Raw genomic sequence first — 12,117 nt, 5'->3', positions numbered from 1 at the left:
CTTATGTGCAATTAATTTAAAAAAAAGTTGATCACAAAAAAGAAATCATGGCCAGCTCTGTGACTAGTGTAACGTCATGTCCTACTAAAGCTAAAGAGCCGACCTTAATTACAGCACCGAAGGCTCCCTTTCCAAGAAGCTGGAGTTCCTCAAACTCATTGAAGTAGCGAGAAAACTGCCTCTGCACCCCGGAGCTGAACGGAGCGTTGAGGATGTGGCTCCGGGGGATGACTGATGATGCAAAGTCCACACCAGGATCTGAGATTACAAAAAAAATGTCATCATGTTTATTGTGATTCACATTATTCTTGAATGGATCATCAATTACAAAAGTTTCCATTAGAAAAAAAGTAACCAAAACGAAGCTTAAAAATGTTGATATTTCTGTCAAAATCACTATATTCTACATATCGCCGAAAATAAAGCATTAAGAATAACTACATCCTGTTAAAAACATTCAATTCTGCTCCTTAGCGAGGAGATTGATTCTGCTGAGACGAACGGTCACATGACAAATATTCACTGAAAATCAGTTTACACAGAGCTGAGAGGAGAGGACAGGAGAGGCCGAAAAAATGGAAATGGTTCAAATGTATAGCATGTGGAGACAGTATTGGGCACTTGAAGTGTTGTATATATAAATTGCATTTTATTCCAATTAAAAAAATAATTTATCAGAGAAATTCAACTTGTTTCTTTTATTTCTTTTTTTATGATTTATGATTTTTGTGTTATTCTGCACAAAATACATTTCTGAGTTGTTCCCACTTTGAGCCATTTTTTTGTCCACTCCATTTACATACTGTACATGGTTGTGTACATCACCTTCTGGGCTGGAATCCCGCTGCTGCAGCAGGTTTTTAGGTGACGGAGGCTTGAGGAAGGAGTGCTCCAACAGCTGCTGAGTTGTCCAGCGTTCAGCGTCATTCAGGCACACACACCTATGACAAAGACACACAGAGAATAATAGAGCAGGAACTCTCTCGTCTACTGTACTAATCCTCATGGTGCTGCTACTCTGCTGACTACACAAAGATGACCTATCAAAAACAAATAAAAGCTCTGGATAAAGGAACAACTTAATGTGGAAACCAGCCAGCAAAAACACAGACGGAATATAAAACACCATGACCAAAAGAAACAAACGCCTATTTACAACAAATCACATATGATTCACATAACTGCCAACCATTTCCATAGCAGGGCCCTCAGCTTTGAACATCTCAATGTTTTTCCTTCTTCCAGACAGTCATTGACTTCCAGTAAAATTAACTCAGAGACATTAAACTATTTTTGGCATTATGTATTTTAGTGAAGAGCTGCAATGAGTAGTCAGTTAATTGAAAAAATTAACATTATTTGGGGTTTCAGACTAATGACGAAAACAAATTATCCAAATATTTTTCTGTTTTACGAAACAGACTGACGGCGATATTAATGTAACCAATATGCAATTTTCTTGTTTAATATTTCTACACTCATTACTCATTATTATCTCATACTATTTTGCAAAATGTACATTTCAACCTTGTGCAATAATCTTCACTACATCTTGTTTATATCCGACAAAATCAATTCTCCTCCTTGCTTCATTTATATTTATGCTATTTTTACACTACCCTTGTTTGTACTGGTCCATCTTTTTGCTATCCATTTGCAGCTGTAACTGCTGGGACTAATAAAAATGTATCTTATCTTATCTTATAGATCAAACAACAGCCAGTTAATTGTGAAAACAACTGGAAGCTTCATTGATAATGAAAAAAGTAAGTTACAGCTCTATTTCAATGAACATTGTATCTGCTTTTGTTATTTTAATTATGTTGCGACTTTTCCAAATCAATCTGCTTATACATTTGCATTTGCAACAAAAACAATGGTTTTGGTGTTTTTTTTGGTGTCCACATGCACCAATATGGAACTTTTTTTCCCAGAAAATATAATGATGTCATCATGGCTTAGTTTGTCTCGCAGAGCACTGGACAGAAGAAAAAGTTCTCTCCTTGATTACCTATAAATTGCTGAAAAACAGCAAACAGGCAGTAAGGTGTTCATGTATAATAATGCCTAATATACTGACAGAAAGATTTGGAGAGCAGACTTCTGAGTAGAATTGCAGTCATATTGGTGGAAAAATGGTGCCAAATCCACATATAAATGTCTACTTTCATTCAAGTTTTAAAAAATGGTGAACCAGTTAATATTTCCTCTGTTTACAGTCTGAAACTCCCATATCGCTCGGGCTATAGTTGCCAGAAAAACAAACAAAACAGAATCTAAATCACTGCAGTAAGCTCTGGAAGACGGCCAGCACTGAATAAATATATACAGCACATGATTAATAGTAAAAAGTTTGAAACAGCTCTGGGAAGCTGGTGATGTATCCATCCACACTCACTTGTTGAGGAAATCCTGGAAGTCAGCAGACAGGCTGGCCGGCACTGTAACTGGGTACTCCTTCACCTCTCTGCCCTGACTCAGAGCCAGCAGCATCAGCCCCAGGTTCCACACGTCCCCTTTCTTGCCCGTCTTTGTCGGCATCGCCGTGGCATCTGAGAAACGCACGTGGCCCTGCTCAAAAATGTCTTCTTTGCAGATGTCAGAGAACCTCTTGGATAAGCTGTAGTCAGTCAGTCGAACGTTGCCCTCCGAGTCCACCAGCGCGCTAGAGGCCCCCAGCTGCTTGTGAACCACGGAGTTGAAGTGAAGGTAGTCGAGAGCAGCCAGCAGCTGGCCCGTGTAGTGGCACAGTTTATCCAGCGGGACTGGGCTGTGGGTGAGGAGGCTTTGGTTCAGGCTGGTGCCTGCCACATGCTCCACCAGCAGGTTTACCGTGAGGGAGTCCTCCTTCTCAGTGGAGCTCAACGCCATGTAATGCACAAGGTTTGGGTGATCCAGTCGCAGGAGAGAGTTGAACTCATTTTCTGCCGCATGGATCTACACAGGAATTCAGAGATATGATTTGATATTTCACAAGTAGTTTCCTGCTCTAACCCTCCGACCTCCAAAACTCTTTTGAAACTTTACTGATTCAACTAACAGTATTTGCAACATAATTGACAAGACAGGAGAGTTTTCAATTTGTACATATCTCCACTTAGGACTTGTTGCATTTGTATTTTATATTGTTGTATATTTAGTATAGCACACTTTTTTTTATCTTTATTGTATTTACAGACTTACTATATTTCTATTCTTATACAGCAGCAACTGTAACAAAGCAATCCCCCCCCTCCCACAGATCAATAAAGTATTTCTGATTCTGATTTCAGATTAATTTCTGAGTGAAAAATTTAAAATAAAACTGCACATCCAATGCAGAGTCAGAAAACTGTGCCGCTTCCATCAATATCTACATCCAAACACAGCTAAAACATCTGAGTGATGTCATGACATAGAATTCAGAGCATAGAAGTGATTTATCATTTATACATTACTAAATAATGCGGTTTAGACCATTTTAAACCCTATGAATTACAATGAAATGATCATTCAAGCTGTTGAAAAAAAAATTAATTAAATCATTATCATTTATCAGTAGGCTCCTTATTGGCTCTTATATTACTCTATTTATGAAACAAAAGTATATTAATAAACATTTAAAAATATGGAATAGATAATAATAATAATAATAATAATAATAATAATAATAATAATAATAAAAATTACACCATTTATCATAGGAAAAAAAAAAAAACAGGCATTATCATCTGACTTTTGTCTTTCTTCCATTAGAAAAAGTAGAGGTTATATAACTGGAAATTCAATTATGTTTAGAATGTGAAGAAACCATATTTTTCCAATATTGGTCACATTTGTGAGCACTTGGAAAAATGTTGTATATATAGATTACATTTTTTTCCAACTACTGTAAAATGTATTATTCAAGGAATTCAACATTGATTATTTGTCATTATAACTGTGTTATTTAATTACTTTTTTGAAGTGTCCCTACTTCAGGCCATGATTTTGCCGATTCCATAGAGGTGCAGGACTTAAATATTTTATATGACGGTGAAATATAAGGCCAAATTGAGTAAAACATGGCATGAGCAATAAATGCCCTGAAACTGCTGATGTTGAAAGGGTTAAAAACAGTCAAATAGCCACCAAATTCTTCATGATAATAATCTCTCTACTTGCCTGTTTTTTGCAGTTCTCAATCCTTCCTTTCTCCTGGCTAGTGAAGAACTTGCTCCTCTTCTTGTTCCAGAGCAGCGACCACTCGTAGATCACAGCAAAGTCGCCTGAGTTTGCCTCGAATCCATAATAAACGTTACGGCGGAATCTCTCGCTCGCACCTGTCAGAAGCACAAACAGGTTACTGCTGCAGGCTGGACTGAGCTGGTTTTGCATCAGACACAGCTCCATCTCCTTTCTCACCTAAGTTCTTCCCTCTGTGGACAACAAGTTCTCCAAAAGTACTGCTGTTGAAATGAAGCAGCTCTTGTGACCGAGGGCTGTCTTCATTAACCGTGTCACGTCTGTGGCGTGTGTTCGAGGTAGTCCGACGACGGTTCCCGGCTGCTTTCTTGGCTTCTATCAGTTCGGGGGAAGCACCGCTGGGGCTGGGAGGGCTCTTTCCTAACAGGGAGGCGCTACCGAGGACTGGCTGCTCCATACTCTCAAGCCGCTCCTGAGAAAAGAAACACCAAACAAAAGCTCAATAACAACAAAGTTTTTCTGCAGGCGATAAAATATAAACTTTATTTTTATTTTTTGAAGATCAGTGGAAATAGTGCACCTGTTTTGCTATCTCCTTTCTTCTCTTCTCCTCCCGTTTCTCCTCCTCTCTTCTTTGGATTTCAGCCATGATCTCTTTTTCCTATACAAAGGAAAAAAACACCATAAAACTTATGTCAATTTTTGAATGCAGATTCAGTTAAATATGGTGCATAGCTTGTCATATATTTGGTAGCTGAGGGTCGGACGAGTAACAAAAATCTCCTATAATTTCCAAAAAAGGAAGAGGACTTCCAGCAAAACCAATCAAATAAAGTGTGAAGTATATTTTTCTACATCTTATGTATAACTGGATCAGGGACACTACAAGTGTAGAATTTATGGTGACTTGGTTCTGTATAACTCTGTCATTTATTAATATCTAGTGGGTTTTCTGCTTCTTATTCACAGTATTAGCAGAGAGATTTAGTCTCAATTATATAGAAAAGATAAGCTTTACATTAGGGCTCCCACTAGAGGAAATTTGAGAAAAATTGAATTAATTTGAAATAATTGTAAAACCACAGATAGAATACCATTAGACACATTAAGGTGAATAGTTTGTCATATTTTTAGTACTTGCATGTCAGGCAATAAAAATCTCTATATAATTCTATAATTTCCAAACACTTTCATCAAAACAAATCTAATAAAGTGTGAAGTAGAAATATATGTGTTTTATGTGTTCTTGGATCAGTTACACTACAAGTGTAGAGTTTATTATGTATGTATTGATTATCTGGTGGGTGTTCTGCTTCTTAATCACGGTATTAGTGGAGAGATTTAGTCTTAATTAGACAGTAAAGATGAGCTTTACATTAGGCCTCCCTCAAGAGGACATTCAGTAGTAAAACCATAGACAAATCCCTCTCATCCTCACCATATCCTCCTCCTGCTTGCGTCGCTGGTCCATCTTCTGCTGCTCCTCCTGGTCTCGTTTCTCCTGCTGTCTCCGCTGGTTCTTCAGCATCTCCTCGTGGAAGGAGCTCGGCGGGGGCTTGTTGTGATCGCTCAGGAAGCCCTGGATGAAGTCTGCCAGCTCGTAAATCATCACCTGAAAGGACAAGCAGGTGGGTTAAAAGTAGTCCGTGTGTGTGTGTGTGTGTGTGTGTGTGTGAACTTGTATCTTGTGTGTTTGTGTGCGAGTCCTCACCTCCCCACATCGCGCTGCTGCCAGCTTGGTGACCTCACTCTGAAGGTTCTGGAGGTTTTCGTTCGACAGACCTTTGGCATTACTCAGCTCCAGCTCCGGCGGCCTGTAGGTGCCGCAAGACAGAAGTTACCATGAGAGAATGATCACTACTCTGTAAAAACAATAAGAGTAAAAAGACTGGCAGCAAAAAACACAAATAGCAGTGAACAACCCTAAGTTATTTAACAGATAATTTAAAATGTATATAAAAAAAAAAATTTATATATATATATATATATATATATATATATATATATATATATATATATATGTAGATTGACTCTTTTTTTTACTTACAATTTATTTTTATTTTAAATTTAAAATTTTACTGTAAAAAAACAGAAAGATGCCTTAATTTTACATTATGTGATGTGTATTTTTTTTTAACATAAAATCCACTGTAATTTGACATTCAAGACCATTAGGCAATTGAATAATAATGTAAAAAATATAATAATTAAAAAAGATCCCATTATTATTGTTATTAGTGTTATTAAGACACAGATTACAACATCCATTTTGTAAAATAATTTGTAATAAAAGTAATGTTTCTTTAAATAAAAATCTCTTAAAAGTTCTTATTGCATTGGTACTTAATGTCAAAATTAAACAAAAAACACCCTGTAAAATAATTTCTGAAAAAGTACAATTTTTTTGTTGTTTTTTTTAAGTGTACCAAACACTTAGATAATATGTAAAGCTCCACAGTGGATCTTTGTTCTGATGGGGCACATGGGGCAGTTTTCCTGGAAAGACAAAAAAAAAGACACAGTTTGGCCTGTAGAGAATTAAGCAGCAAATGTTCTCATTTGTTTCCAATCATGTGGGCTCATGTGGATAAAACTGTTTTACTTAGTAATAAATTTCAGTATTCCTTTAGCTTTGATGGTGCTTTTGGGTCTTGTACATTTTATACAGTCTATGGTCTTGTACTGTCGTTTATGATGTGTTCGTGCATGTTAAAGCGTTTTATATAAGTTAATTTCTAACTTGTATGAAGATGGGGATGGAGGAGGGGGGCAGCTGCCTGTTATTCCAGCCCAGATGTTGAGCCGAGCAGGCTGCTCTGCCTGAAAGAAAACAGGCTAAAACCGGCAAAAAATGCTGATTTAAATCTGGAACTTTCTTATTACAGAGACAGTTAACAAGATTATGAATCTGACAAGACATTCGTTGGCAGCTTTTGTTATTTGACAATGAACGATAAATTTTGTCCAAGATCAAAAAAATATTCAGGTACAATACCCAGGGCACTTGACTGGAATATTATTATTGTTATTATTATCATTATTATTAGTAGTAGTAGTAATAGTAGTAGTAGTAGTATTAATGGTGATGATAATAATAATAATAATTTGTTACATCATTACATATTTAAAATAATAATAATATATTTTAAATATTTAATATTGTTGCTATTATTATAAATATAGTATTATTATTATTATTATTATTATTGTTGCTGTTATTATTCTTTAAAATAAGTATTATTAGTAGTATTAATAACTTTCTGGTAATGTTTTCGTCTTTCCTTGGGTGACTTTTTTTATGGTTTGAATGGGTTTACTGGCTGTTACATTATGTTGGATTTAGAGATCAGAAAAAAGTTTGTTTTGCACACACAAAGAAAAAAAATGTTTCCAAGGCTGAATGCTACTTTAGTTCACATGTTTTAAAACAAGACTCTCTTAGTATCTAAAAATACAGGACACTCTAAATGAGACTCTGAAATAAATCTACTTGCCAATGTTGCTTTTTACTTGCTTGAAACCTGCTCTTATCTTATCTTATCGCAAGAACAAAAGCAGATAATTTTCCATAAAGTACTGTATTATTTTACAGGATTTTTCTTTCTTTCTTTCTTTCTTTCTTTCCTTCTTTCCTAAATTAGGAAATTAAATGGCTTCTATTATTTTATTTATTTATTTTTCTTTACCTGTAAATTAATATAATAGGGCATTATAGATTTTTTGCAGTATTATTCAAATGCTTAATGGTCTTGAATACAAACAATTCAATTCATATTGCTGGATGTAAAATTGACAGGAACACTAAAAAATTAATGTAAAAAAAAATGTTTAAAAAAACATTTTTTAAATAAAAACAGTAAAAAGTATCGCAGCAAAAGTTGACAAATACTTATCATCATATTGATGGGGTTTTTTTTAACTTAAGTTATTGTACAGATAAATATTCCTTAAATAAAGTGATCAGTGTAAATTACAAGATTTTTTTTAAGAAACTGTTAAGTTTTTGGCCAGACTTTTTACTCCATTTTTTTAAGCATTTCTTTTTACATAAAATTTAAAGTGTTACTGTAAGAAAACAAAGTTGCCTTTCTATTTATAACGTTATTTTTCTGGATTTTTTTTTTCTCCCAGAGTACTTTACAGAATATTTAGACAAGATTTGGAGACAGTTTTATTACAGGAGTAGTAGTAGTACTTATAGTAGTAGTAGCATGGTTTAAAGAGACTTACTTCACTGTTTTTAGGGCTGCAACTAACGATTATTTTCATTATCGATTAATCTTTTGATTATTTAAACAATTAATCTATTAGTTGTTTGGTCAATAAAATGTTAAAAAAATATCAATCAGTGTTTCCTAAACCACAAGATGATGTCCTCAAATCTCTTGTTTTGTCCACAAACCAAAGAGATATTCAGTTTATTGTCATAAAGGAACAAAGAATTTGGACTTATTGTCTTCAAAAAACGGCTGAAATAATTTGATTATCAAAATATTTGACGATTAATGTAATAATCGATTGTTGTTCGATTAATCGATTAATTGTTCCAGCTCTACCTGTTTTTAGCAGCTGCTTTATATATTGACACCTTACAGTGCAATGAGAATAATTACCATAGTGAATTCATGCAAAGGTCAGGGGTCAGGCCCAGGGCTAGGTACTCACGCATCTGGGTATGTGGGCGGGCAATTGACCTGCAAGTCCACAGTCACGTAGCATTCCTCTCCATGGCTCAGCCCGTTGGGCCGCAGGCAGAGGTGCACCTCTGGAGGCCTTTTCACCTGAAAACACAGCCAAAGTTAGCCAGGGCGGGGGATGACCACCTCCGTGCACTACAGGTTATACGACACGTCACAGTGTGTCAACTTTTCTGATCCATCACGGGCTCTTTAGCAGTGCACATCTCGCTACCTTCCACGGATCCTTGCACCGCAGATCCTGGAAATCATCCCCGAAGATAGATGCAAGAGCTTCTAGCTCATTTTCCTGCTGGACCGCGTAGTCGTCTGTCCCCTCTGCTGGAGTGTGCTGACTGCTCATTCTTCTGCCTCGGCTACATGGCAGCCAGTCCCCCTGTCCACTTCACACTCACAGCCGTCAGACAGAAGGAGGAAGCGGCTCCGCTCAGCTGCTCTCACTGCCACCCTCCGCTCCTCAGCCACTTCGTTAGCTCCAAACTTTAGCAACAAAAACACCTCACTATCATTAAAAACTCCTCAGCAGCAGCTAACTTATCTCACAGGCTACAGGCGACCACAACAACGCTGCCAAGTGGCGCATGGCTGTTTGAGAGCTGCGTCGCAGGTGAAACGTCATCACGTTGTCTTTTCCCAAATGGCCTGTAGGGGGCAGTAATTGTCCTGAGCTGATGCTGGGACGCAGTGTACAGTCATTCTTCCCATTTTACAATATTCTTCTCCTGCTGCACTTAAATCAGTTTTTATGAACTTGTACTTTACTTACCCGGTTCATACCCCGGTGACCTAAATCAACACCATCAGTAATTATTATTAGTAATGGTTAATACTTTAATTTTTTTGCTAAAATCGAATTATTATTTTTATCCATGAATTTTCACATTTACTGTTTTATTTAAAAAAACACTAACACAAAAACACTGTAAAAATAAATAAATAGTAAAGCATATTATTATTTATTGGTTAAGATGCCAAGTTATAGTTACTACAATTTACTTGCATTCCTGAACATAATAATGAGTTTAGTGGTTGAATGTTCTGTTTGATTAATTTCTGACTTCTCAGAGAAGGCCAGTGAGCCAGCTCAAATATGGCTATAAAAAAGTCAATTCAGTTTGTTATTTGCCAAATAAATAACAATAACATTTTAGTTTAAAACAAGCTTTGGAAAGATTTCTAAAATATTTATGTTTTCTCATTTTTATGACAGGTGGTCTGATAAATTTCTTAAGCACTGTATGTATTTGACAGCTTTAGTAACTAGTTATGTTGCAGATTGGAAATAATAAAAGAAAAATACAACTCAACAGATACATTGATATTGCAATAGGTTAAACCCCCCTGTCTTACGTATATTTTTTCTAATGTCTTTTTTTTTTTTGCTATTGCTAATATTTAGTATATTTGTTTGACACCATCTGGGAGCTGGGGATCTGAAGATTAATTTGAGATGCAGCTCAGCACTGTGTGTCAAGTTGTTCTGGTCTCAAATCTCTTCTCATGAAAATTACTTGATGAATTAAATAATCAATTAATTAAACCTATTAAGGTGTGTAATGGTTCAGAACATCAATGTTTAGCTCCTGAAGTCCATTTCCAACTCGACTATGTCCCATAAGTTGCTGCAGCAATTTTTGGGTTGGTACCATTTGTGGCACACACTTTGTGCTGAATTAGGCCATATCTTTTCTTATAAGAATGGATTCAAAAATGGTCAAACCCCCTTCCAGAATATTACGTCAATACACCAAGATCTTTGGCACAACATAGAAAAATCCATGCTGTGATTTGATATGAAAAACTTTGGTAATTTTTATATTTTCAGCGATTGGATGACAAGCTCTTCTGTTCTCTAAACTGCTGAGAAATCCCCTAATTGTCATCCTTTGAATGCTCTAGGTCTCTAGTTTGTGGTTGTAAAGTTTCATGAGGCTGTGATTATCCTAAAGGTCACAGCAGCTCATTTTATACAGGTAGATCAACACGGTGGTGTTAGCACTTTAGCCTCACAACAAGAGGGTCGCAGGTTTGAATCTGGTTTCTGGCTCTTCTGTGTGGAGTTTGCATGTTCTCCCCGTGGCAGCATTGGCTTTCTCCAGGTCCTCGTTTCCTGTTGCTTGTTTGTTATTATAACAAAATTTTCCTTTTCAATACAACAAGATTTGTGCAAAAAGTCATTTTAACCTAAAATATTGAGTCAAATAGCAAGAATCATTTGAGGTAACTTATTTTCCCTTGTTGTCTTGACATACAATTATTTCGCAGCATTGACACTCAAATATTTAAGTTGAAACAATAAGTTGGGTTTCACAGTGCAGGGAGGGATCAGCTCCAGGCCCCCCTGACCCGAGTTCGGATGATAATAATATTATAATAGCAGATTTAGAAAAAGATTTGTAGCAATTATGCTCCAAAAATTGATTTATAACTGAGGGTTTGTGATTAAGTATGCTTCCTTAAAGCTGGGGGACAGGAGGAGAAGAAATAGTCATATGTCAAGAAATAGTCAAACATATCCTGACCTTTAGTACCTGTCACTGGATGCTATACTTCCAACACTGCTCTCTACATATCTGGTTCTGTCTTGGTGCACCCAGCACCTCCAGTTTGTAATACAGGCCCTCTCATGAATAAGCTAGTAAACCAACCTTAATGGAATCGGACTATGATAATGCATGAAGCATTTGCAATAATACTCCCTGTCTATTCAGTTTTGATTTACAAAGCTTCCAGTTGCTTAGTAGAAAAGCCTGATCATGAATCATATCCCTTTAATTAGTGTATCAAAACAGCATTAATCCAATCTATGAAAGTCTTCTTTGGCATGCAAATAACTACAAGATGCTGCAGCTGCATCCAGCTCCTATCTGTGGAGATAGAGAGGAAACACGACTATATATAGGAGGCTCTGTAGCTGGTGTGGCAGCCTGGAGCAGAGGAATGCTCTCACATACCTCCAGCTTTGATATGACCTCACATATTATACACTGCTCTCCTACATCTGAGTCATTCTTCCTCACCTGAAGACCTGAATCAGTAAATTATTACCATTACAAATATCAGTATTCCCTGAGATCTGACCATATATGATATTTTCTCTGGGGATATCAACAAATAATCTTTCAAATGTGTGTACAATTCCCGCATACATGAGAGTTTTACCACATAAGGTACACTGTACATCAAGGAAAATATATGGAAAAGTGGGTGGCACAAATATGGACCTCCTCTTTGCAGACTCACGGCTCGAGTGGCT

At 36.4% G+C, this 12,117-nt stretch overlaps 1 protein-coding gene across 2 annotated transcripts in view; it reads right to left on the bottom strand.

Annotated features, from left to right (window-relative positions):
• The window catches only part of eif2ak4 (eukaryotic translation initiation factor 2 alpha kinase 4), a 34,702-nt gene extending 25,147 nt beyond the window's left edge, over positions 1–9,555 (bottom strand). For both annotated transcript variants that reach the window (XM_059353017.1, XM_059353018.1), the window contains exons 1-10: positions 9,076–9,555; positions 8,830–8,945; positions 5,876–5,978; positions 5,603–5,776; positions 4,745–4,825; positions 4,384–4,636; positions 4,144–4,301; positions 2,399–2,937; positions 826–941; positions 104–258 (exon numbers count right to left, since the gene is read on the bottom strand). In XM_059353017.1, coding sequence (XP_059209000.1) covers positions 104–258; positions 826–941; positions 2,399–2,937; positions 4,144–4,301; positions 4,384–4,636; positions 4,745–4,825; positions 5,603–5,776; positions 5,876–5,978; positions 8,830–8,945; positions 9,076–9,204 — 1,824 coding nt within the window. In that variant the 5' untranslated portion in view covers positions 9,205–9,555. The remainder of the gene's footprint in view (positions 1–103; positions 259–825; positions 942–2,398; positions 2,938–4,143; positions 4,302–4,383; positions 4,637–4,744; positions 4,826–5,602; positions 5,777–5,875; positions 5,979–8,829; positions 8,946–9,075) is intronic.
• Positions 9,556–12,117: the final 2,562 nt, after the last annotated feature.

This window comes from Centropristis striata, chromosome 16 (genome assembly GCF_030273125.1).
Source record: "Centropristis striata isolate RG_2023a ecotype Rhode Island chromosome 16, C.striata_1.0, whole genome shotgun sequence".
Lineage (NCBI taxonomy): Eukaryota > Metazoa > Chordata > Actinopteri > Perciformes > Serranidae > Centropristis > Centropristis striata.
This window is presented reverse-complemented; position numbering and strand designations above follow the sequence as displayed.